The 27590-nt window shown below is 39.3% G+C and overlaps 1 protein-coding gene across 3 annotated transcripts; it reads right to left on the minus strand.

The window, feature by feature from the left end:
- Nucleotides 1-77: 77 nt before the first annotated feature.
- Nucleotides 78-26701, minus strand: tbc1d30 (TBC1 domain family, member 30). Of its 3 annotated transcripts, XM_074698487.1 has the most exons (15): nt 26039-26701; nt 20446-20610; nt 11460-11521; nt 11262-11327; nt 11045-11170; nt 10294-10479; nt 10127-10196; nt 8748-8846; nt 8503-8671; nt 8307-8412; nt 8124-8230; nt 7726-7865; nt 5152-5388; nt 4791-4877; nt 78-2200 (listed from the first exon to the last, which is right to left on the minus strand). In XM_074698487.1, the coding sequence occupies exons 1-15, from the start codon at nt 26529-26531 to the stop codon at nt 1110-1112; spliced, it is 3204 nt and encodes a 1067-aa protein (XP_074554588.1). In that variant the 5' UTR covers nt 26532-26701; the 3' UTR covers nt 78-1109. The 3 variants fall into 3 exon arrangements, with proteins under 3 accessions (XP_074554588.1, XP_074554589.1, XP_074554590.1); XM_074698488.1 differs by lacking the exon at nt 4791-4877 and having other exon boundaries at nt 83-2200; XM_074698489.1 differs by lacking the exons at nt 4791-4877; nt 20446-20610; nt 26039-26701 and adding an exon at nt 16779-17325 and having other exon boundaries at nt 96-2200.
- Nucleotides 26702-27590: the final 889 nt, after the last annotated feature.

Consider the following 27590-nt stretch of genomic DNA (forward strand, 5'->3'; position numbering starts at 1 on the left):
CTTAAGTTTCAGTTTCTCTTCTCTTGTACGAGATTAAACACACAAACACAATACATCTCGCTTTAAAACTTGGAAATGTATTGGTTTTCATTTTATGTCATTTTGTTTATGTGTGAGAGGAAGTGTGACCATGTGGGTGATGTGGCTCTCTGTAGTACCATGGCCATTTTTGTGGCTCTTGGTCTCTGACTGGTTGGCCACCCCTGCTCTGAGGGCTCTATCTGAAGCTGGTCTGAAGCAATGAGGGGGAAATATGTGGAGGAAACAAAGATGTAAGGATGTTTTATTTGTATTTATCATATAGTGAACACACTGGGAGACAACATGGAGGTGCTGTGCAGGTTTATTTTAATAAATGTAAAGGAAATTCCTTTATATTTATATTTTCCACATTAGATTTACACAGTATATTATATTTGACCTAGTGGTCAAAACAAAACTTGCCCGAGCTGATCTTAACGTTTCTTTGCTTTTTCTTCATGAGTGACAGAGATTTTACATTCCTTGTGTTCAACAGTCAAGTTACAGACACAGAGTACACACGTCAGGTGATTCAAAGTAAAGTGCTTCAGACATAAGAAGACTTCCTGGAGGAGTTTTCAGGTACATCTGGGGTTTTTCTTTTTCAATACTTGGCATAGAAACAACTGGATGGCTTTGTGTAAACTCAGAGAGAAGAAAGTTTGTTTTGTTACCGCACAGGGGAGCGTGTCCAGGCCAGAGTCTCTTCATGATTCACGTCCAAGGAGAATCCTCTTCTTAAGGTTTGCAAACCTGTGTTTCAGAAACACACACATCCAACACAACACATCTTTATTTTTCACGATCCTTTCACGATCAAAGACCTGCACAGGCCGCTGTAAAGGGCTGGATACTGTCGTAGTTGTGTGTTATCTTGGCAGCACGGTGCCAAACACTACATAAGTCACTTGATGAACTTTTTTTTTTTAAGTTTGTGAATCGTAGCATCAACTCTTTATCAGAAATCACTTTGAGCTTTACGTCGTCTTCAGATATGTGTTGTTTACTCGTTATGCAGGAGGCAACACGGTGTCGTTATAGGATGATTTTTCATCAGTGTGTTGTTCTAACGTCAGTTCAGGAGGTGTTTATCTCCGCCCGGTGGTCCCGGCGCCGCTGCTCCTGTTCAGGTTGCGGCTGAGCTGAGGGAAGTGAACCGTGGGCGTTCTGGACGTCGGGCCGTACAGACCCAGATTCCTGGCCGCCGCCGACTTCCTCGGCTGCTTCACGCTGGGAAACGGGGAGAAGACCTGCTGTTTGTGAGAGACGGCGCCGTTGGACTGGAACGCCGGGGTGGAAGGGGAGGAGGATAGCTGAGACCCAGACGACGAGATGGAGGAGAGAGATGGAGTAGAGGGGGAGGAGGTTTTGTAGAAGGTGGAGGATGCTGGGAGAGGGAGAGCGGAGAGGTCGTTGGCGGAGGAGGATGAGGGGAGGTGGGATGTGGAGGTTGGCGTTGGCGTGGATGGAGGAGTCGGGGAGGACGACACAGGGACCGGGGAGGTGGAAGGAGAGGACGACGAGTGGTCTGGTGGAGGTAAAGCGATGGGGGGACAGTGTCTGTGAGTCTTTCTGTCTGAGCCTGAGGAGTCAGGATCTTTGTGGCGGGTCGAGGGCGGTGGAGGAGGGAGCAGGGGGACTTGGGGTTCAGGTCTGGGCTGAGTATCTTTGCCATCCGGGGTCAGATCTGATTCCTCTTTAAGGTCCAGAGAGTCCAGCTGCACGACCACCTCAGCGACTTCCACGTCCTGTGGGTCTTCAGCGGCCTGAGGAGCCTCTTCACGTTCTGACCCGGTACCAGAGGGATCCAGAGACGGAGCAGGATCACCCTCACATTTCTGCTCCTCGTCTTTCTCCTCTCCTCCCTCCTTTCCTGCTGATGCTCTGTCTTCCTCCTCATCCTCTCGCTCCTCTGAATCTCCAAACCCAAGCTGTGCTCGAGCTCTGGCAATATTCCTCCGGTGTACCCGCACGTGAGTGCGCCAGGGCGACCCTGCGCCTCCCCCGCTGTAGTGCCGGGACGGGGAGCTCTGATTCTGGGAGAGCGAAGCCGGACGGGAGCAGGAGGACGAGAGCCTGGAGCTCCCTCCACGGGGTTTCCGGCCCAGGAGGAGGTGGTTGATGACGGTGCTGGACGGGTTGAGCTGGGACGGCAGGACTCGGGTGGCGGGGCACTTATCTGGAGGGAGATTAAAAAGCACAAAAACATTTAATATTATTTAACATGCTTTTAAAAGAGAGAAGAAGTGAGCCCCATCAGCCACCAGAGGGCGCCACAGTTTGTATTTTCAGGCCTCACAGATTGAGACTTGCATAACCTGCAGTTTCTCTTCTTGTGTCTGAAACATGATGATGCAAATTTTTCCAATTAATGAGATTTTCTGAGCGTGTTTCTGAGTGATGATGAATGTTAAAAGAGAGGGGTGAGTGTGTAAATAGATGTTTTACTCTAACAAGGAAAAAAAAAATCCAATCTGACTGTAATACTGTTATACAAGCTTCACAGATCATATGTTAGAGGATTCAGAGCATCCACCAATAGGAAGAGGGAGAGGTTAGAGACAGGAAACCAGGAAAATGTTCAGAAACAAAGCCGAGGAAGAGATTGTTTTTACAATCAAATGTACAGAAGGAGACATCTGTCACAAGATGTGTTCAGAGGAAATGAAATATTAAGAAACCGTTGCTCCAGAAATGAAGGAGGATGATAATCAGACTTAATTCTGTAGATGGTTGACCAACAATTTCTGTTAGTCTCAGATGATTTACTGGCATCTTGTCTTATAAATCTCATGAATTTACTAAGAATAGTGACAGATATCTCCTTTTGAATGGACTTAAAGGAAGTCCCTGCTTAATACGTGAAAAAACTTGAAACTAAACAAGTGTTTTTGTTTTTTTTGGGGTTAAAAAAAATCTTTTAGACTTCAAACGAGCTATATTCACCAGAAAAGTCCAGAAAATGTCTTAAGCCCTAGTCCCACAGGATATGTTTCACCTGGGTCTCAGCCATGTCTATGATTAGTCAAGTTAGAAGTTAATCACCAACCATATCTCAGACAGACATCTGTCCTCTGACACGTCTAATCCAGTCCAGCTTTTCTATAATTTCAGGCTGTAATATTATTTTAAAACAGTCTCTCCAGCTTTTTCTGTTCAAAAATAATTCAGCCAAGTTTGATATTCTAAAGCAATTTTTTACAATTCTAATTCTAATATTTTTGTATATCTTTTATGTTTCAATTTTTTATAAAATAATTGCCTTTTTTTTTTTGCAAATTTTTTGAATGAAAAAAAATGAAAAATTTGGAACCTTCAAAAAATTTCTACAATTTTTGCACGTTTTTTTAAGTTCTTTTTTTATTTTAAATATAAGCAAATAATACAATTTTGGGGGAAACTTTTACACATTTTTTTGCAATTTTTTTTAATATCAAATTATTTGAATTTTTGGTTTTATTTTTTTATTTTTATTTTAATTCTTTAACTTTTTGAAAATTTTGTAAGACAACACATGTGAAATGTTATAATTTTTGCAAATTTCTTTAGATTTTTTGCTATTTTAGCAAATCATTCAATTTTTGGGATATTTTATACATTTTTTGCAATTTGTTTTCGATATCAAATTATTTGAATTTTTTTGTTATTTTTTTTTAAATTTCGATTTTTTAAAATTTTCCAAATTTTTTACATTTTAAAAATCTTTGCAAATTAATAAAAAAAAAAAAAAAAAATTTAAAAAACATTTATGTGGATACATTTTCACTAGATTTTTACTTAGTTTAGATTTATTTTTACATTTTATTGGCTTTACTGTTGAGGCTCCTGAATGACTTAAATCCAGGTGAGCTTAGGCAAAATAGCTCCTGTAAAAAAAAGGTTGCAGACCTTTGTTCTAAATCAATGTTTTAACAGCACTTTGGATAAAAAAAAAACAATGGAAGAAGACTCGCTGTGTGCCCCATGTCATGTTAAAAGGCCATAATTAGTCTAATATATGGATGTAAATAAAACAATGAAAAAAAAGAAAAGAGAATTAGACGAACAAATTCATGATAACACCAAATCAGAGTCAGAGCTTTAGTCCAGTAGTTGTTTAAGATGGACAGAAATCTGTAGACTCAGATGTGGAGAAAGGATGAGGAGCTAATATTACACGCTAAAAGTAAGACCTGAATTTGTGCTGGATTGGCAGATTTTTTTTACTTTCTGTGAGCAATTAAGGTCTTACTTTCACTGTGTAATATCTTGAAATAAGACTCATTACTTGGACTTGTCTGGTAAATATCACGTTAAGTCTGATTAGATTACTAAACAGGAACTAAAACAAAATCACTTTGTTATATTCGAGATCTTGTAGTGAATTGGATGTTTTTGCATGAGAAGCTTGAATAAAACCATCACCACTCGTCCCAGCCTGAGTTCATATCAAACTAAAAAATACGAAGTTTCAATTAGAGACAGATTTTAAAGCTGCGACACCTGGAAAAGAGTTTTTATGTGAGTCAGAAGTTCCCAAACCAGACTTCTAAAGTTCATCCTGCAGGACTTTTTTTCTCTACGTCGTCAAGACGAGATCCTCAAAGGTCAAAATGAGTCTGGTTTAAACTTTAAGTGTGTTAAGTTTAAGAGATGTTTTAAAATCCTAAACACTGTGGATCCATTAGAGATCTGCTCTGGGAACCCCTGGTCTGTAGACCACGATTATAAAACAGGACCACATCAGTCAGACCCCAGTTTCAGAAAACCCTGTGTTTGGTCTCGGGTACCGTCTGTGTCTTGGTCGGTACCGTCACTGGTTTTATCCGGATCCTCCTTAGGAACTCCGGGACTCGTGGTCACTTCAGTTTCAGGTCCTGTGAGTCACACATCATCATCATCATCATCATCAAACATCAACTTTTTCTGCGGCGTGTTTGCGTTTGTGTCACACCACCGAGGCAGCGTGGCCTCATCAGTGTTTGTCTTCCTGCGGTTGGATGTGATCCAGGGTTTGTTTGGAGAAGAACTGGTTTCTGCGTTTTGATAAAGACTGGATGTTTCTGCTGCCGGAGTGTTAAAGGAGTGAACTCATAGGAAACGTAAACCAGGAAGTCTCGCTGCTGAGAAAGCTTAAGCTCCTCCCCTCACCTGTGCGGATGTAGAGCTGCATAGCCTGCTGCTGCTGCCGCTTCTTGATGCGTGCGTATTGCTTCTTCAGGGCGTAGATGTCGGTGCTCATCCTCTCCATCATCATGCTGTTGATCGCTGCCTGATGCTCCGCTCTGGCTCCTCCTCCTCCTCCTCCTCCTCCACCGCCTCCTGCCCCTCCAGCCCCCACTGCTCCGGGGCTCAGCTCTGCGATGTTCCCCTGATCGCCTCGCTGGTCTGGAGGGCGAAAAGGAGGAAATCATCATTCTACCCATTTAGTTTGCTTCATAAACACATTTTTGCTTTTTCATTCTCAGCTTTAAAGCTGCCGCGAGGAGGATCTATTTTAATGTGACTGCAGCGCCACCTTCTGGCCCAGAGTCTCACGCACACTTTCTTAAAGATGTGACTTTTAACCAGGCGTGTTTTTGTTTTGGAACAAATTTTATTTGTTCAAGTCAAATTTTGACTGGATACAACGATACGAGGTAAGGTATTTATCAGTACAGCTACGTAGCGCTGCTGTTTGAAACGTGACAACAAGCTAACGTTTCATTTCATTTTATTGATAAACTCTCAAGTTTGAACAGACTACTGCAGAATAACTGCTGCACAACAGCACAAACAGTTTAGCCCCTGTGTTAGCCTTAAGCTTGTGTTTTAACCTTAAGCACATGTTAAGTCTAAAGCTTGTGTTTTAGTCTTTGGCTCATGTTTTAGCCAATAGCTTGTACTTTAGCCTTAAGCTCATGTTGAGGCCTTTAAAATGTGTTTCAGCCTTTAGCTCATGTTTTAGCCTTTAGCTCATGTTTTTGCCTTAAGCTTATGTTTTACTATTTAGCTTGTGCTTGAGTTAATAGCTCCTTTTTTAGCCTTTAGCTCATCTTTTAGCTTTTCTGAAGTGTTTTGCTTTAAGCTCATGTTTTTGCCTTAAGCTTGTGTTTTAGCCTTTAGCTTGTGTTTTAGCATTGAGCTCTAGTTTTAGACTTTAGCTGATGTTTTAGCCTTTAGCCGATGTTAAGCCTTTATCTCAAGTTTAAGCCTTTAGCTGGGTTTAGCCTTTAAATCATGTTTTAGTCGGTAGCTTGTGTTTTAGCCTTTAGCTTGTGTTTTAGTTGGTAGCTTGTGTTTCAGCCTTTTTGAATTGTTTTAGTCTAAAGCTCATGTTTTAGTCTTTAGCTTGTGTTTTAGCCTTTCTGGAGTGTTTTAGCCTTAAGCTCATGTTTTAGCATTTAGCTTGTGTTTTAGCCTTAAGCTCATGTTTTCACCTTTAAATCATGTTAAGCCTTTAGCTCATCATTTAGACTTTAGCTTGGGTTTTAGCTAAGCTCATGTTCTAGCCTTTCTCTTGTGCTCAAACCAATAGCTCTTTTTTTTAGCCTTTAGCTCATCTTTTAGCCTTTCTGAAGCTTTTTAGCCTTTAGCTCATCTTTTAGCCTTTCTGAAGCTTTTTAGCCTGTAGCTCATCTTTTAGCCTTTAGCTCTTCTTTTAGTTTAAATTATGTTTTTGCCTTTTGCTTGTGAAAAACACAAATCTGTCTTCTCACTTCCAAACTTCGTCAGATGGTGTGGTGTTGTCATGGAGACTTTGGCGTGCCATAAATCAATCCAATCTTGCAACCTATGTTGGCGCTGATAATCTGTTTTTAAAGTGTGGATTAGGTTCAGGCAGATTTCTAGAAGAGAGACTTTTTCAACATCACGTAGAAACTCATCACAGATCCTCATAAGATCAACAAGTGCAAATAAAAAGATCAGCAGCGTTTCGGACAAAGTGTAAAAATGCAAAGAAGAGTAAAAGGGTGGAAACTGCACCAATCCAAAGATCCAAGTTAGACAAAGCGGTCTCTTCGCCCTCTACTCTAAATATCTGATGGAAAATTTGCACTTTTTCATCAGGGTTTCTAAAGCCAAGGATTTCCCTCTCCTCTCTGAGTTTCATCGACCCCCCGCAGAGAGAAATCACTGCACTCACAGACAAATCAGTAAAGGCCTTAACCTTTCTTAAGCTCTTTTTCCTGCTTAATTTCTTGCCAAGTTCAGAGTTTATCCTTTCTTTACATGACTGAATGTGCTGTTTTCAGTTTGAGGTAGTGAGTTTGAAGGTTTTTGACGTGTGTGGGTGAAACGCTCGCTGCAGACCTTCCTGTTTCCTTTGATGCTGTCAGATAAAAGCAGCTTTTCACTGACGCTTTTCTCTTTACTCCTCCAGCTGAAAGGTCAGGTTTCTCTTTGGTTAGAAACTGAAATGATAAACCTTTCTCTTTACTCGATTTATGATGAATAGCTGCTCTTAAAACCAGGTGGCTTCAGATGTTCAACATTTTAACTGAGCCCTGCGGCTGTTTGCTTCCTCTCCTCTCTGGAGGAGTCGCTGAAGGAGAAGGAAGCGAAGGATTTGTCTGCAGGAAACAGATCAGAGACGTTTGTAATTGGAGTCAAATCGAGGTCAGAACCGGAGGATTTGGGGCGGCGGTTTGTCTTGATCCACTTGGCCGCTCTCTGTAAACTCTCCGCGGGGTTCAGCTGCTGCTATTAAAAGTCTGAGAGGAGGACTCGAGCGGCTGCACCGACCTTTCAGATGTTTCTGGTATCTCTGCAGCTCGGGGGCCAGCAGGCCACCCAGGGGGCCGAGGCACCCGAGCGCCGTCACCACCGAGTCTTCATCGTCCATGTCGGCATCGTCGTCGCTTTCCCAGCTGCCCAGACCGCCGCTGAAACACAGGAAACCTCCGTCACTTAATCTGTTTATCAAATTTTAACACAAACTAAATATTTCACTCAACATTTCCTCTTTTAAAAACATTTTTGGGCGGTGGTAAAACTTTTTTTACACCATGTCGGTCTGTGGAGGCTGAGTATCTAGCAACGACCGAACTGCACTAAACCTCCAGACCAGTAGAGGGCAGCAAGTAAGAGACAAAACTTCTTCCTAACAACCCAGGAAGTGGATTTTGACCCCGTGTCCTCACCTCCCGTTGGATTTGACTGAGGTAGGGAAAGGCGTGATGTTGTACGTGTATTTCTCTCTGAGCTCGGCCAGCTGAGGGAACGGAAACACGGCCATGGAGTAAACTTCCTGCGAGACACAGAGGAGAGATGGATCAGCGCCGTATAACTCTGATAAATGAGCTCAGAGTTTGTTTTTCTCGTACCTGCATGAGCTCAGGCGGGTCGATGAGGTTGTGCTCCAGCATCTCCTGAGTGAGACAACCCATCGTGCTGTAAAACTCGTCGGCTGTGTGACAGTACTCGATCCTCCTGCATGAGAAAGCGAGGAGGTGATTACCAAACTGAGAAGCTGATATTTCACGTGTTTGTCTGATTCTTGTTTCGCTGACGAGCACTCACTCTCCCAGTCTCTCCCAGATGGCGAGGGCGACCCTGAACAGCACCTCCGAGCCCTCGAAGAACACCGAGTCCCAGATCTTCAGCACGGTGGGCGCCGGCAGGCAGGTGGCGAACATGGTGAGGAACCACTGCATGGTGAAGACGTTGGTGAGCGGCGGTTCGTAGCTCCCTGAGAGAAATCAGAAAAATGTCATTCCTCCTAAACTGGATCTTTATTTTAGCGCAGAAATTTTGACGTGTTTTACCTCCGGCCTCTCTGTTGGCGGCTCTCTGGAGGTGGTGGAGGTGCTGAGAGAGTCTGGGCAGCTTCAGACGCAGCAGGTCTCTGAACACCGCCATGTCCACTGACAGGAAGAGACACAATTCAGGTTTTTATTTAAAGATCCAACATCTTTTAGAAGCTAAAACAGCTAAATTATATTAAAAATTTATCTTGTTTCCCTACAAATTACACGTGAAAAAAGACAAATTCTTCACTTTTTCACACTAAATGTTGGTGTTTCAAGATTAAAGAGGGGGTACTTTGCTTTTTTAAGGCTTTATTCTGTCCCTCTGGTGCCCCTCTTGTGTCTCTTACAGCTTAAATAAATCTCTTCTTTCCCTCCTTGGTGTTTTAAGAAAAGAAGAAACTCTTATTTCATCCTCTGTCTTAAACGCTTCTTTTTGGGTGCTGGCTCTTTAAGAGAAACCCCCTTCCTTCTGATTGGCCAGCCTTCTGGAGGTCTGTTTGGGTGGAGCTATGGGCAGGCCTTGGTGTTTGAGGCCTGTTAGGAGATCCTTATGTCATGATGTCATCATTTTAGAAAGTCTCGTTAAGATCTCATTACGATCTCATGCTTTTTTGTTTTTTGTTTTTTTTTTAGAATGTACAATTTTTGATCAGTTTGCAGACCGATTCAAGGATGTAAAGGTTTGAAAATCTGCACACGCTCAGTCTGAACATCCAGCATTGTTACTTTATAACCAAGTTTAAAATATGGGAAATCAGAATACCCCCTCTTTAAGCCAGAATACCTCCTCTTTAAAGCAAAATACCCTCTTTAAAAGACAGAAAACCCCTCTTTAAAGCAGAACACCCCTTCTTGTACACTGAATACCCCCTCTTTAAAGCAGAATACAGCCTCTTTAAGCCAGAATACCCCCTCTCTGTGACAGAATACCCCCTCTGTAAAGCAGAAGACACACCCCTTTGAAGCAGAATACCCCCCCTCTAAAGCAGAATACCCCCTCTCTAAGACAGAAGACCCCCTCTTAAAGGCAGAATAATCCCTCTTTTAAGCAGAATACCTCCTCTTTAAAGCGGAATACCCCCTCTTTAAGGCAGAATACCCCCTCTTTAAGCAGAGTACCCCCTCTTTAAAGCAGAATACCCCCTTTTTAAAGCACATTTAACACCAAACAACTCGCTAAAGAAGTCGCTCTAGATTTAGTAGTTTGCACCTTACTCTTTATGACTATTTGCCTGCAGATTAATTTTAAAAAACCTGGATAAGTCTAAGAAATGAGGATTATGAAACAGGAAAAGTGCATTTTTATTTTTTGACAGAGGAAAAATCGTTTGACTGTAAACATTTCCAGAGATTGATCCCAGAAGATGCTTTAAACTTGTATCTCAGGTATTTACCTGATAATGCTCGCAGGTTGTTGGCAAAGTAACTCTCAGGCAGCACCTTATCGATCAGATAGATCATCACCTGAGAGCAGAGGCGCAGAAACACGGATGAGACGGAGCTTCATGAAGCTGAATTATTATTTAACGGACATGAAAACGACCTGAAACTGAACCCGTACCTTCAGAGCATCGCTCTCGTTGCCCTCCGTCACCTCCAGGATGAGAGCAGCCAGCACGTTGAATCCTTGGCAGTAACCGACGGATTTATTCCAGCGAGCGTAAGCGAGGAGGACTCTCTTCAGCACCACACGGTCCTGCTCCCCCTCCTGGCCGCAGTAAGAACTGCAGCCTGTCCTGTGAAGATCCTAGAAATGCATTCAAGACAAAGAGAGTGATAGAAAACAAACACAAAGAGGTGGATCGATCTCTGAGTCAGAGGAGTTAAAAAAATGAATAAGAAACGTTTGGTGTCATCAGCTCTGCACACGTCATGAAGATCACATGACATTAAATGAGGTCAAAGTGCGGAAACAGGTTTTGATGTGTGGAAAGAGTGTGTGTCGTCTGTTTGTTTGAAATGAAACCTTGTTATTCTCACACATCAGTCCGTGTAAACAAAGATCTGCTTCTTTAAGACTTTAAAACTGGAGCTAAGAGGCCGTTTATGTCCCATAATCATTTGATTTGCTTCCTGCATATATGAACGTCACTGTTTGCTTTTAGAGTTTTTGGAAAGATGTTTTTGTGGACACAGAGATCTGGAAAACAAACAAACTGCTGAGTTTGTTCTTGATTTAAATTCATCAGACGGAGCAAACAGAGTCTTGAGAATCAGGTCAAATCTCTCTGCAGAGGAGAAATGCTGAGGCATCAAAGTGTCAGAGTATGTCACACCCAGCCTCTCACGCGTCAAAGATGCCACGTGGTTACCTTGACGATTTGGATCCCGAGGGAGTCGTCGTCCGGGTTGCTGCGCTCGTTGAAGGCAAAACGAAGCGTCTTGTCCCAGTCGATGGAGATACTGTGGAGGTACTGATCTGCTAGAGTCAGCCAAACCTGCGCGGAGACGAAAACACACACACGAGGAGTCAAACACGTGAAACATGGTCTAACAAAGAGCTAAAACACTCTCACCAAAGTTTCCCACCCTCTTCCTCCACTCCTTCGGGATCCCCGTGGGAAGTCTGGCCACAGCTTTCAGAGCATCGTACCACTGCGGGGAAGAAAACACACGCTGTTTACACTCTGACGTCTGCAGCAAACTCCCACTGTGTTCATGTGAATAATGCAAAACTAAAATAAGCTGCAGCACAACCACGTGTTGACACAGTTTTAACTCCTTTACCTGCTGGAACCCGTTCTTCCCCAGCGACGGCTCGATGGTAAACTTCAGTCTCGTGTCGACTCCTGGAAACAAACAGAAACACCTGGTCAGGCTCGTCTGGAGCAGGATCTGGGTCAGGTTTACTGTTCCCATCCTCCAGGCGGTTATGCAATGACCCTCTTATTGTTCTGGATGAGGCTTCGTGCTCCACATGACGCGGATGCAGGCAGTGATACAGAGCTGGGTAATTATTAACAAGAGAGACGCCAAGATAAACACTGCGACACGCTTCACTGGGAATCTGCACAAACGCTATGATTAGACAGAAACAAGCTAATATTAGCATGTACAAAGAGTGAACGTCTGTCCTTGTTGTCTCTGAGGATAATAAAGTAATCAGTGATTAAATTAAATACAGACATGATGCTTGACATTATCAGGATGTAAAATCTGGTTTTCATTTGCCTGAATCTATACAATAAACATCTTGTTGTTTTACATTTCCACTTATTGTTTTGTTTTTTAATTTCTACAAAATCATCCCTGGGACGGGCGATTCAGCATTGATAGTTTGCTCATTTTTCTGATTTTTGTTTGAATTTTGAAGCTGAAAAGATCTCCTGCTCCACATGAAGTGAAGAAAACACAACAAAATCACAAATACTAGAGCAGGAGTCTGCATCCTTTACTTTCATAGGAGTCATTTAGCCTCAGCTCACCTGGATTAAAGTCAAACAGGAGCCACAAAATCTACTTTGTCTTCACAATAAAAACCATTAAGTGTAAAAAAAAATAATAAACATAGTAAAAATGTAGTGAATAATAATCTACACCAAATGTTTTTTTTTATTCATAGCATTGCATGTGTTTTCTTAGATTTAATTTTCATAAATTTGCAAAATTTTTGACATGTGAAATAAATTTCAAAAATTCAAACATTTTGATTTTCAATTAACTTGCAAAAATTGCTTAAAAAAAAAAAAAAGTAAATTTGATTAAAATTGCTAATATTTTTTATGTCCTAGTTTTTTTTATTTAAAAAATTGCAGATTAAAAAAAAATAATTACAAAAGATAATAGAAAATAAAATTAAAAATAAAAAAAAACAATAGCTCTTGCTAGAAGGTGCCCTCTTCTCAGGCCCAGGACCCTAATTAAAAAAATAATAATAATAATAAATAATGCAGAAAAAAGGAATTTAAAAAATTAGCAAAAGTTAATTTTTTTTATTTCAACTTTTTGGGGAAAAATTTTCAAAAATTGAAATATTTAAAATATTTTTGAAAATTCAAAAATGTATGTATGTATATTAAGCTTGCATGTTGGCAGGTTACAGACTCTTATACTAGAGCACAGACTAAAGTAAAATGAGATAAACTGCTGTTTTAAATTATATTGTCCATTCGTTGCTCACACCCCTGAAATAAATAACCAACTCATATCAGTGAATGTGAAAATCACTTCACCTTTAAACTAATACTCAAACACTGAACAGACATGTTCTTATGAAATCTGCTTCCTCCTCTGATGACCATCTCTGGGGGCGCTGGACTTATCTTATACATTAAACTGCTCCTTGTAGGTGGGTCTGTCATTCATAATAAAACAAAAACATCCATTTTGGGCGTAAAACTGCAGGAAAGCCCCAGGACTACAGATGAAATTAGCTATAGCGCTAATTCCTGCCTATTTACACTGACGTTAGGGTTGCACAATAAATAGTAATAAACACTTCACAGAAGTCAAACAGCATTCACACGAAGTAAAATATGTAATAGACCTACCATATGCAGTTGTTTACTAACATTTTGGCTAGCTAAGAGGTGAAAATGTGTTAGCTAGAAAAGTTAGCTGTTTGTTTTAGCTGCAAATAAATCAATTCATGAGTTTTCAACGTTTGAATGTAAAATATTTTGACAAACAGATACAGAAAATAACGGTATTTTCATTTATACGTTAAAGTAAAGAGCCGTGTCAGTTGGTGTCGTTACATTTAAATTTTTGTTCCGCTGTTACGTCACGAAGGAAAGTCGCTGTCCGCTCGCGCGTGGTGCTGAACCCGCGTTCATTTCAGTCCGTGCTCCGCTTTAAATCACCTAAATCTCTCCACACACACACACACACACACACACCCTCACAGACCAAATCATCCCTGCAGACTAAACCCCCTTACCCCCCGTCCCGAAGACAGAACGGAAATGAAACTTTGATGTAAAGTTAAGAGGAGAGGTCCTGACATGTCTCGGCTCAGAGCCATCAGCAGACAGCGGCCATTTCCTCCCCCTCCTCTCAGCCCGGGTCTCTAAAGGCGGGAAATATTCTTTAAAAGAGTGAATAAAAACATTTCCGCTCCGATAAAAAGTCTTTAATGAGGTAAATGACGTTTTTAACCTGGATGTTCCTCCTCTGTCGTGTTGTCCTGCGCCATTCTGCTTCGCTTTATTCCGGTTTCCTGTCAGAGCTTTAGGAGAGGATTAAACCCTCCTCCTCCTCCTCCTCCTCCTCCTCCTCCTCCCTGTCACAGATTACACAGCTGACATAAAGACCAGGAGGGGCAGAGGGTTCACTCTGTTACCGTAATGTTGTTTAATCTGCACAAAGTTTAAACCAATTAATTAAAAAAACTCAGCGAGAAAAAAAAACATGGCGCCCACACCAGGGAGGAGGAGGAGGAGAGGGATACAAGAGAGAAGCAGGTAAAGGTAAAGATGGACGGATAAACAGAAGAAGGAAGTGAGGAGAGAACATGTAAGGGGAGGAAGAAAGGAAAGAGGAGAAGACGAAAACAAAAGGACAAGACAGCAAGAAGATAGAGTGACGAGAGGAAAGAGAGGAAGAGAGAGGTAATAGGAAAGACATGAAGAGAAAGGAGTTAGGAAACAAAAAAGGAAGGTAGGGACAGAGAATGTAGACTAAAGGGAGGAGGGATATAATAAGTGATAAAGGAAGAACGGAAAGACGGATAAAAAGAAAGAGAGGTAGGAGAGGAGTTAAGAAAAAAGATTAAAAAAAAGAAAGGAAATTTAAAAAAGGAAATAGGAAAGATAAAAGGAAGAGATAAAGGAAGGATGCAAAGGGAGAAAAGTGAAGACAAGAAAGACGATAGAAGAACAGATGGAAAGAAGAAAGGAGGGGTAGAAGAAAGGAAACTAGGAAGGATAGGTAAAAGAAAGGGAGGAAACAAGGAAGGAAAACAGGAACTATGGATAGGAGGAAAGAAGGGATAACAAAAAGAAGGAAGGAAGAAAGAAGATAGAGAAGGAAAGGAAGAGGAGGGGAAGGAAATAAATGAATAATGGAAGGAATAGAGACATGAAAAAGAAAAGTTAAGGAAAAAAGGAACAATAAAGAAATGTAGGTGGAAAGTAAGGATGAAAGCAGAAAGAAAGACAGAAAGAAAGAAAGAAGGGAGGAAGGAATAAAGAGAAGGATAGAGACCGAGGAGGCTTAGACTAAAGGTCATCCTGTTGTTATCACACCGAGCATCTTTCCTGCAGCGTCTTTCAGAGGAAACATCCAATAAAGGAAACAAACAAACATCTGAGAAAACGATCTGAGTCACCAAGGTAGAAACTGAGTTTCTCCATCAGAGCGATTCGTTCTTATTAAAGAAATCAACCTGACCCTTATTGCCGCTCTGCATCCTCCATGATTCGATTTTAAACTCGCTGGATCAGGACGTAGAAAATCAGCTCCATCACTTCCTGTGTTTCTGACAGAAACTGGATCACAGCTTTGAATAAAACCAACTCCAACACTTCACTTTGTTTAAAGCCTTAAAGTATATGTTTATTTATTATAAATAAATAAAGTTTTCTAAAAACTAGCTCTGAGTGTATCCAATCAGATGATTGGTGACTGTGGGTAGAGAGGAGCGTGGCCCAAAAAACAGCAACTTTAAAATGATTTATCGGCCGTTGTACTGACAAAATGGGCCAATATTCCTCAAAATGCTCAATATCGGCGCAGATAATCGGTCTACCCCTGGTCGATAACATGACCATTTATGATTTTAAACATGCTTAAGTGCGTTTAAATGGCGTCTTATGTAAAAATAACACTTAGTGGATCATTTTTAGTGCATGGTGTTAAAAAGTAGCAACAATTTTGACAATGATAGTGGTGTTTAACATGTTTATGAGTTGAATACATGCAGTTTTAAACAGTCACACCTTTTATATACTCTAATAATAATGATGATAATAATAATAATAATAATAATAATAATAATAATAATAATAATAATAATAATAATATATTTTAGTTATAAAGCCCTTTTCATTAAAAGATCTGAAAGTGCTACAGCTTTATTAAAAAAAATAAATTAAATAAAAAAATAAAAATAAAATATAAAAAAAAAATAATAAAATAAAAAAATATAATAAAAAAACAGAAAATGAGAAATAAAGAAAGCGGCAATAAAACTGTTAAAAAAAAAATTAAAAATAAGTTTCATGTGGTAGATAATCTTAAAAGCATCAAGCATCTAATTGTTCTTGTTTATCTGTTACTGTTACCATAATAAATGATACATTGTTGCAGGTTGTTTATTGTGTTTGATAATTTAATCACTTTTACCGTAAATATTACATGAAACAGGAAAGAGAAAAGAATAATGATGATGATGATAATAATAATAATAATAATAATAATAATAATAATAATAATAATAATAATATATTTTAGTTATAAAGCCCTTTTCATTAAAAGATCTGAAAGTGCTACAGCTTTGTTAAAAAAACTAAATTAAATTTAAAAAAAAAAAAAAAAAAACAGAAAATGAGAAATAAAGAAAGCGGCAATAAAACTGTTAAAAAAAAAAAGTTTCATGTGGTAGATAATCTTAAAAGCATCAAGCATCTAATTGTTCTTGTTTATCTGTTACTGTTACCATAATAAATGATATATTGTTGCAGGTTGTTCATTGTGTTTGATAATTTAATAACTTTTACCGTAACTGTTACATGAAACAGGAAAGAGAAAAGCACTAAAGACATTATTTTTACAGGATGTGAATAAAGTTTATGCTAATTTAAAAGAAAATTAGTAGGTTTTGGGTCTTAAATCACATTTATCTTTGGGTAAATATCTGTTAAATATAATTGACAAAATAATTAACGATCTAATAATCTGCTGTTGGTTGTAGGTGAGTAATTTCACAGGATTAAATCAGTAAAAGGTGTGAATAAGAGGAAAATGAGGGCATGAAGGTCACAAAGCGCAGCTGCAGATGTGGACCCTGTGTCCCTGTCTAACCCTGGTCCGGTCTCAGGATCATCTGTCTCCTCTGAATCCATCATAATCCAGCATAATCCAGACCTGCCTGCCCTGACAGCTCACCTGGCTCTAAGGTGCACAGCAGCCGCGGTGCACTCCGGGATATCCCGTTCCGTTTCTTCAGGACGTTGCTGATGATGTTACCGACCCCTCCCGCACTCTGCTGCCGCTGCTTCAAGCCCGCCCTCGGCCTCCTGCCGGCGGAGGGGAGCCGCTCCTGCCTCATCGGGAACCGGAGCGTTCAATCACCTCATCGCTTGGTCCCGCACCGATAATCCGCCTTTTCTCCTTCCTCTAGCGCTGAGTTTTCATCCTGACACCCCGAGCTGCAGCTGCTCATCCAAAACCTCTTCCTCTGAGGCGTTTCACTCAATCGATCACTCTGATCGCCGTGTTTCCGATCGCTTCCGGTCTAATTCCAGCGGATTCCCGGTGATCCAGGATGCGGTCTCTGGTCGTTAAACCCAGCGGCTCTTTTCTCCAGAGATGTGAATAAATAAAAGCTCAGGAAAAGGTCAAAAATAGCCCGTCGCTTTGAGGTTTACGCTCCTGGTTTCAGGCAGAGCTGCTGCAGCTGCTGATGCTGCACACCTCCTCATCCTCCTCCGGAGTGACGTCATGCCGGGAGGAGGTGCAAGGATGGAGGGATGCAGTAGGGAGGGAGGAGACAGAGAGGATGAGGTAATGGTGGAGGAGACAGAGTGTGACTAAAGAGAGCGGAGGTGGGTCTTTGTTTCATTAACCCAGAAAGAGGAGAGTGGGACGCTGATGAAACACACCGAGAGGAAGGAGGAGGTTTTATTTTACACCAGCTGAACCAAAACACAGGAAACCGAGCAAAAACAAACTGTTGTCCACACTTATTCACAGCTGAAACGTTAGCCACTGATGGACGAACCCCAAACTCAGAGCCCAGCAGGTCTGACTGCAACCCCAAAGACTGAAGTTTAGCAGAGAGAAGAGAGATCAGAGTTTTTCTCTGCTGAAAATGATTTCTGTGATTAATTTTGTAGTGATGGTGGACACTGGAGCCTAACTGTCAGACAGAAAAAGGACAGAAGAGCAGGAGAAAGAGAAACAGGAGAGAGATAGAGCACAAGCTAAAGGCTAAAAGGGCTGACTTAAGAGTCTATCAATAAAATGAAAATGAGGTTACATTAGCTCTGATTGGTAGGTGACCGACAGCACTACATACGGACGGCTACTCAACTACTGTACGAACTGACAGCTAGCTTGTTGTCACATTAGCCTACGGATACATCACAGCAACAGGTTGCCGATAGCGCTACATATAGCTGCCGACTGATGTACGATACAAACTTATGTTAGCTTGTCATGTTTCAAACAACAGCGCTAACTGTGCTGATAACTAGCTTACCTCGTAGCGTTGTATTTAGTAAAAAGTTGACCTGAACAAAGACATTTTTTTCCAAAACAAACATGCCTGGTTAAAAGTCACATCTTTAAAAAAATACGTGTGAGACTCTGGGCCAGAAGGTGGCGCTGCAGTCACATCAAAACAGATCCTCCTCAGAGCAGCTTTAAAAGCAGAAAAAAATATAATTCTGAGATTTTATTAAAAAAATCCAAAATTCTTGGTTTGATCTTACATCTTTTCTGACTTAAATATGTTTTTATTATCTCTGCATTCTTGGAAAAAAAAAAAAAAAAGAATGTAACACCTGTTTGTTTGTTTTTGTTTTTATTTTTGGGGGTCAGGCTTTCATCTCTGAATTTAGCTTTTTAGACTTTTAATCATATTCTAGACCAGTGTTTCTCAAATAAATGTTTCAGACCAAGGACCACTTATCCTCCCAGAAGAATTTTGTGGACCACCACGAGCTAAATAGCCCCAGAACAACACTTTCTAGCTTTACCTGATGTAAGTGCCCACACATTGAAGAAGTTCAAGGCCTGTTTACACGCCACGTAAACAGCTCCGCTTCTCAGGAAGGGGCATAATAAGTGGAATTTGTTGTCAGTTCTTTTATGGACCCATTTTTGTAGATTTTATCAATTTGTGTAGCAGCCCTACAACTTGCACAAAAAAAACCACAATTTCCACACACTCGTAGTGGACCACTTGGAGGCACTGGTGGACTACTAGTGGTCCTCAGACCACAATTTGAGAAGCGAGTTCTGGAACATGAGTTCTGGAATTTTATCTCAGGATTCCTGCTTCTTTTACCTCAAAATTCTTAAAACTTGATATTTGTACCACAGAATTCCAACTTTTATTTCATACAATTCTGGAATTTTATCTCAGAATCATGACATCATTCTTGTACAACTTGACTTTTATCTCTTTTATCTCTGAATTTCAACTTTTATGTCTTAGAATTTAGACTTTTTTCCTCAGTATTCTGTTCTTTATCTCAGAATTGCTAATTTTTCTTCTTGTAAAATCTGGACTTTTATCTCTTTTATCTCAGAATTTATTGTTTTTCCCCTTGGTATTCTATTTTTTTTTTAAATCTCAGGATTGCTGCATTTTCTTCCTTTATTTTCTAGACTTTTGTATCAGGACTCAGATATTTTTGTTTCTTAGAATTTTAAACTTTTGTCTCAGAATTCCATTTTTTTAGGGAGAATTGGAATTTTTTTCTAGAATTCTGGAGTTTTATCTAAGAATTCTGACTTAAAGCTACCAAACACGCCTGCACAAGAAAACAGTGAGATTAGACACAATTAACTGATGTTAAACTCTCACTGCACAAACTGTTGGGCTGGATTTAGGCCGTTTCACTTCTCTAGGACACCCTGAATGCGTCTGCTCATCTACATCAACAAACAAGCTGCTGAAAACACGGACAGGAAGTGAGAAGGCAGACAATCTGAAGCCGATGATGCGGGTCTTTGAGTGCTTCCTGAACAGGCGCAGATCCAGCTTTAATGACTCTGAATCGATATCAGCAAACAGTCCAGATGACGATGAGCAATAATGTTCCATGATGGAGCGCAGCGATGAATTATCCCCTCTCTGGGCGCTTTAAACGCCTGCTGAAGGATGTCATCTTATTTCTACGTCACATGATGTGAAGATGCTCGCATCACTCACCACATAAACCATTAAGAGCTAACGCTAACACATGCTTTGCTAACCGCAGCCTGAGACTGGAGCTGGTGATTAAAACGTCACCTGAATGTGCAGACAGCGTGTGTGAGATACTGACTGTACTGGAAATATTAACACAGCGCGGCCGTAACCCTCAGAGTAAATACCTCCAACAAGGAGATCACTTTTATTATTCGCTGCTCGCTGAAAGAAGGGAACAGTCAATAATCAGAGAGACTCAAGGGTTAAAACTGCAGTTCCTTGAGTGTCCACATGAGGCTTTCGATGACACATCACCCCAAAGTTCATCTTCCACTTCGTATTTCTTTGACGTAAAGCAACAAAAACCCTTTAGGTTGTTCTTGTTCAGTAAATCCATGATATCTAACATCCATGTGTCGATCAGATTAAAGCCTAAAACATAATCTGGGTAAATTAATTTCTTTGTTCCCACACATCCGTTACGTAACAGGACAGTCGGAGCCGTTCTTCAGGCTGTTTGGGTATAATGTCAGAGAGATTTAGGATATGAAATTGAAAACATGATCCATCTTTGATGATGTGCTCTGGGTTTATGTAGCAGAGGATTATGTAAGTGTAGGATCTGTTTTTTTGTTTTTCTGACAAACTGATCATGTTTCCTTAGAAAGCAAAGAGAGAAAAGAGCATCCTTACGTCGTTTCTGAGACACAGCCTGAAGACAAGCTGTGATGAAGTCGTAATTCTTCTGCAGCTTGTGACAGAGTCGGTCTCGTCTCTTCAGCTGGCGGAGCAGCTTGGCCGACTGCAGGCCTGTTCGATATTTCACCTCCTGGATGATCGAGTGAAGCTCCTGTGGGTCTGAAACAGAAAGAGACAAAAGCGTTTGTCACTGAGTCAAAACTTCAGTTTCTTTTTCTTCGTCTGGATCAGCGGTCTGCAACTTTTACTTTCATCAAAGACATTTTTCCTCAGCTCACCTGGATTAGAGTCATTCAGGGGCCACAAAAACTACTTTATCTTTGCGAATAAAACTAAAAATATAAAGTGTTCAAAATTCTATACATGGTTAAAATCTAGAGCATGAATTAATTCACTCTCATAAATGAGAAGTTATTTTGGAATTTATAAAATTGTACTAGTGAAGTCTTTTTTTATTTTTAATATATTTGCAAAAATTTCAAAAGAATTGTAAGATAAAAGGAAAAATTAAAAAAACTGTGATATTGTAAAATAAAAACAAAAATTTAAAAAAATAGTGAAATTTCAAAATAAAAGCAAAGATTTAAAAAAAGAGAAATTTTAAAATAAAAGAAAGAATTCAAAAATTGTGATATTTTAAAATATTAGCAAAAAAATTAATAATGTAAAATTTCAAAGAATTTTAAAAATGTGATATTTCAAAATAAAAGCAAAAATTTAAAAAAAATTGTGAAATTTTAAAATAGCAAACATTTTTTTAAAAAATGTGAATTTTTAAAATAATTGCAAAAATTAAAAAAAATGTGAAATTTTAAAAAATCAAAATTTTAAAAATTAAAACAATGTAACATAGCAAAACAAAAAAAAAATAGAGAAATTGGAAAATAGAAAAATTTAAAAACATATGTGATATTTTAAAATAATAGCAAAAAAATCTTAATGAAGTGAAATTTTAAAATGAAAGCTTTAAAAATTGTGAAAATACAAAATTGGATTAAAAAATTGCCAAAATATTTCAAAATTCAAAATTTGCTAAAATTTGAAAAAATCTGAACGTTATAGAAACTTTATCATTCTCGCACAAAATTTTTGAATTAAAAAAAAATAGAAATTTCTAAATTGAAATTTCTTACTTCAAAAGTTCAAAAAAATTTAGAAACTTGAAAAATATATAATTTAAAGAATGCTTGAATGTGATAAAATATATTGATATTCTCACTCAACTCACTTATTTTTGTTGCTTGCAAATGTCTTGCCACGTATCAATTGTGTTTATTAATCCGGCATGTTGTTAGTTAAGTTAATCCATCCACACAGAATTAAAATCAGTATTTTCTTCCAGATTAGTCTTTTTGCAGATGTAGTTATCTTCCCAGGGCTGTAAAACTTGAGGTTAGCCACAGGTGCATGGAAAGTAAATGCGTCAATGTCTTTAATCATCAATACTCTCTGTAAGAAAAATAAAAAAATCTTTATCTCAATAATATTTTTTAAAGCTACAAGGAGCCACTGCAAAGGAGCCAAAGAGCCACAGGTTGAAGACCCTTGGCCTGGATAAAACTTCATGTACAAAAAGGTAAAAACCTGGAAACTTGGGAGTTTAACTAATACTAGTACAGAGTGAAGAAATCAGCGCAAAAATACTTCCAAATGTCTCCCTGAGGTTTGCACTAATAGCCCTGTGTATTCTAGATCAGATTTACAGCATGAAGAGATTAGTGAGGGATGTAATCGCAGCCTATAGTTTGGTACGACACGTGGTCTGCGCTCCACCAACAGATAAAAGTATCACACTCATCTGTCTGTTTTCAAAGCTTCAGGCGAAGAACAAATGAAAACCAGAACACCACCCAACAAAAACACACAGCAGCCCCGTGTTTATGGAGACAAACGTTCAGTGGAGGGAAATCTGATTTCAACCCTGAGGTGACCTGAGGTGACCTTTCCTTTCTTTGTTTCAGGAGCGATTATTTTAAAAATCAGTATAAAGAAACATTTTCTGACTCCCAGAATCTCAAAATCACCCAGCTTTAAAAATGACACGAGATCTTAACAAGATCTTAACAAGATCTTAACGAGACTTGCTGAAATCATGACATCATCAAATACTGACCCCTGACTGGTTTATGACACGTTTTTGAAGTGGGCCTCAAACACAAAGGTCTGCACAAAGTTCTGGCCCTGGCAGGCCTCCAAAGGGCTGGCCAATCAGAGGGAAGAGGGTTTGTGGAAGGGGGAGTCTTAAAGAGACAGCATTGAATTTTTATTTATTCTTTATTCTTTTATTTTTGAGCTATCAATCTTGTAAAGCTATCACAGGGGGCGCCAGAGGGAGAGTATGAAGCCTTTTTGGATCATAATTTCCCAAAGAGGGGGTCGCAAAAACTCTCATCCTTTATTTTACAAATATAAACCAAAATGGAGGTTTAATTTTGTATAAAACCAGGCGAACAGGAAGTGTTTGCTTTGTTTTCCACATTTCTTTGTTGAAGATCCCTGAGGTGAGGAAACCAGGACAACGAGTGGAGGTAGAGTATTTAGGAAACACAGCCACATGTGACCAAAGGGAGTGTAATTTTACGCAAATTAGCTAAAACAAGTATGTTAGGACATTTGTTGTTGTTTCTTGAGAAGTGTTTTCCCAATTCAGGGGGGGGGACCAAAACTTTAGGGTCTAAAAAGTCTGGGAACTTGTGAGTTGAAAATAAGGTTTCAGGTGCCCCACGCACAGAGCTATCTTTTCTGCCTCCTAATCACCAGAAATTCTCCAAAAATGGGACAAGAATAAAAAGAATTAACAGTGATTTCCGTTTAAACAAATGGACTCAAACTTTAACATAATCTGTGAAATGATCCGTAACAAAAGGAGCGACGAGTGTTCAGCTTTATCTGCTCTGTGAGGCATTTTCTCAGAGCTTCCTCTTCCTGAGCGTCGGCTCTCTGCTCTGTTTGACTTGACCGAGCCTCACGTGTGTAAAAAGGGCAAACAGTGAACTCACAGACCTGAGCGTGTTGACTGAAGGATTCGACTCTATCAGAGGAAACAATGGCACCGTGGCGCTCTCAGTAACATGCCTTCAGAGGCTCTGAGGCAACGCTCTGCTACAACGTGAGGAGGCGCGGTAAATAAGCTGTCAGCACACCATCAGCCTCTGTTTGTGCAGGGGAGGATTTGCATACAGTCGAGCCAGTTAGCTTCTGCTGCTCTTATATTAAACTTTCTAGAAATGTCAGACACATTTCTTTAAGCTTGAGCCTCAAATTAAAAATAGTGAATTTCTAAGAATCTCAAAGTAACTACTCTGTGACTTGTTTCAGAGACGCAGAAACCCCCGAAGCTCCAAGCTGCCTCGCTAATCTCGAGGAAATCTGGTTTTACAGATTTTAAGATTCTGACAAGGAAGCAAATTCCCATGACCACAGGAAGACTTGTTCACCCAGATTCAGCTCTTCAGAGATTAACGTTTGGCTCGTTAACTTAAGTGTGATTGGCTAATTAGTTTTTCTTGACAGGTGAATTTGTAAACACAAGTTGTGGAGTCTCTACAGCTTTGTTGAACAAATGCAGCAGTAATAATAAACTAATACTCAAAGTTTTTATCGTGTATGCTGTATCGGTAATTGTAAAGTGTACTCACAGCTAATAAAAAGCTATTTATCATTATTTTTAGGTTAAATGTCATTAAAAACAGTTTATATTTTCAGAAAGTATCAGTATTACTTATGTTAAACCACATTCAAATTATTGCTATTTACGTTAAAAACCGCAAAAAATAACTTATTTCACATTTTTTCTACATATAAAGGTGTGTATAAGATAATTCAATAATTTTGCATTTAATTGTTTTTACGTTAAAAAAGAGAGTTGCCCAATAATATCCAGCGTATTTCTAATAAAACAACCTCAAAATGTATGTACTGCACCAAAATAAAGCTGTATTTGTTTCTTAAAGCTCCTGTGAGTTGATTGTAGTCATGTTGATTTTGGCGCCGCCTGTGGAAACATAGTACCTATAATTTTTTCATGTCGCACCTACCTTCTTCAGAAGATTAAAAACAGCTGAAGCAACTTCATGAAGACAGTTAATATCAATTTTAATCTATTTGTTAGCTTTTGTGTGTCATGTAGCATGTATTAGCATTTATTTCACTCTGTTTCACAACCAGACAAAAAATCTTCATAGGAACTCAACACGACTCACATGAGCATTAAAAAACAAATGCAGCTAAAAAATGTTATTTTACGTCGCTTTAAAAAAGTTAATATGGTGCAAAAATGTTTTCTACATAAATCATTTTTTAAATTAAAGCTACTGTGAGGATATTTTGTCTACTTGTGAAACCAGTTAAAGACAGTTAATGTTAATGTACTTCTTAGCGTTTGTGCGTCATGTAGCAGGTATTAGCTTTTATTTCACTCTGTTCACAAAAAGACAAAAAATCCTCACAGGAGCTTTAATTGGAAAAAAAAAGAAATGTGTGTCAATATTTTTGCAACGTATTTACTTTTTAAAGCAATGTTAAATCACATTTTGAGCTGTTTTTTAAAGCTCCTGTAACTTGATTCTAGTTGTGTTGATTATGGCGCCCCCTGTGGACAAACAGCACCCGTAATTTTTCTTGTATTTTTCATGTCATACCTACTCCCTTTAACATTTTCAAACAGTTAATGCAACTTTCTTAAGACAGTAAATATTAATGTTAATGTATTTTTTAGCATTTGTGTGTCATGTAGCAGGTATTAGCATTTATTTCACTTTGTTTCACAACCAGACAAAAAATCCTTACAGGAGCTTTAATTCTAAAATGAAATATGACAAAATCATTTTTGCACCAAATTTATCTTTTAACAGCCATGTTACATTACATTTTGAGCTGTATTTGTTTTTTAAAGCTCCTGTGAGTTGATTCTAGTTGTATTGATTTTGGCGCCCCCTGTGGACAAACAGCACCTTGAATTTTTCTTGTATTTTTCATGTCATACCTACTACCTTTAACATATTCAAACAGTTAAAACAACTTTCTTAAGACAGTAAATATGAATGTTAATGTATATGTTAGCTTTTGTGCGTCATGTAACAGGTATTAGCATTGATTTCACTCTGTTTCACAAAAAGCCCAAAAATCCTCACATGAGCTTTAATTTAAAAAATAAAATATGTAGAAAAAAAACATTTTTGCACTGTATTTACCTTTTTAAAACAATATAAAATTACATTTTGAGCTGTATTTGTTTTTTAAAGCTCCTGTAAGTTGATTTTAACTGTGTTGATTTTAGCGCCCCCTGTGGACAAATAGTATCTTCAATTTTTACTATTTTCTTTCACGTCGCACCTACCTCCTTTAGCAGACTATAACAGTTAAAACAACTTCACAAAGACAGTAAGTATTAATGTTTCTGTACTTGTTAGCATTTGTGCGTCATGTAGCAGGAATTAGCATTTATTTCAGTCTGTTTCACAAACAGACAAAAAATCCTCACAGGAGCTTTAATATAAAAAATAAATATGTATGAAATATTTATGCACCATATTTAATTTCTTAATAGAGATGTGAAAACACATTTTGAACACTCCCTAGCGCTCACCTTTCTGAGCCAGGTAGCTCATCTGATGCCTGCGGGTGTGTTTCTGCTGCAGCTCCTGGAGGAAGCTGGATCCGGAGTTACTTCGACCCAGGAAGGCGTCAGATCCGGACGCCTCGGTGGAGCTGTCCCAGCTGTCCACATTCATCCTGCCGCCCCCACTGTAGGTCTCATAGAGCTCCACCAGCAGACAGTCCACGATGGAGGTCCTGGGACACTGTCCTCCACCTGCATGGGAGTCCGAGTCACTGCTGTCCGCGGCTCCATTGATCCTTTGGGTGGCGGTGTCGGTGCCCGGCTGCCGCCGTGCCAGGGGTGATGATGTGTCACTCGGGGAGTCGGTGTGGGTCGTCCACTGGTGGAGCCCGGAGAAATCGTCCTGCAGGGAGGTGACGGAGTTGACAAACACTCCGCTCTCTTCCTCGGAGCAAACTCCACCGTCACATATGTCCACTTCCAAAAGTTCATCCCCGGTTAAATTCACCTCAGACGACATTTTTAATCAGCAGCGAGAACACTGTGCCTGTTTCTTTAAGTGTCTGTTTCAAAACTCAAAGTTCTCCTTCTTCACTAAGTTTTAAAGTTTCTTGAAGCGTCTGGAGGAGGATAGAGATCCTGGAGCGCTCCATTCCGCTCCTCAGGAAGGTGGAGACCTGTCTGACGGCTTCTGTCTTCTTCCTCAAAGCTGCGGACTCGGTGATCCTGCCCCCCCTCCTCCAGGGCTCAACAATGGGCCAGCCCACTCCGTCCAAACTTCCCAGCAGCTGCCAAACTTTCGCCAGGTCGACAGGTGCAGCGTCAAGACGGCGCATCGACCAATCAGAGAGGAGTCAAAAGTGTCTCAACCAATCACGTGTCTTATTTGAATACTACACCTGGAGGGCGGTTAAACGCTTCAAATGACATCGTTTAACTGTGTTTAACACAGATAACAGTAAAACTATGTAAACAAGATGTAAAAGAGTCATTTTAAGCAAAGTCTACATCATTATTCTTAATAATCCTTACATTCTGTGTTATAATGTTGTTGATGGCTGGAAAAAAGGCAGGAAAAACACACACAAGTCAAACCCAGTATTATCTATAACATATTTGAAGTTAGGAAAAACATGAATGCTTCAGTCTGTGTGATTTACAATCGCAAAATATTAAATAAATACATAATACACAGGTATAATACATTAAATTTGTGTTTTTTTCAATAATTTCTAGCATACAGTTGCTGTTTGATGGTTAAATGTGTCTAAAGGATAGATTCATTTTATTAGTCAAACATATGCTTTATCAGTAAAATAAAATTTGAAAAAATCAATTAATTTAAAATTAAATTAAATTAAAATTAATAAAATATTTTTTATTAATTTTTATTATTATTATTTTTTGTTTGTTTGTTTTAAGTTGCACCTCATGCTGTTTTGCACTGACTAAAGGGCTTTAGCAATTTCGTTGTGCTTGTTGCAATGACTAATAAAGTTCTGTTCTGTATGCTTATAATTGGGTATGCAACTCTGAAAACCATTAATTGATTTGAACTTTTCAGTCATAACACATTTTT

This window comes from Halichoeres trimaculatus, unplaced genomic scaffold, assembly GCF_033239565.1.
Source record: "Halichoeres trimaculatus isolate MK-OKI-2021-1 unplaced genomic scaffold, fHalTri1.1 fHalTri1_scaffold_21, whole genome shotgun sequence".
NCBI lineage: Eukaryota > Metazoa > Chordata > Actinopteri > Labriformes > Labridae > Halichoeres > Halichoeres trimaculatus.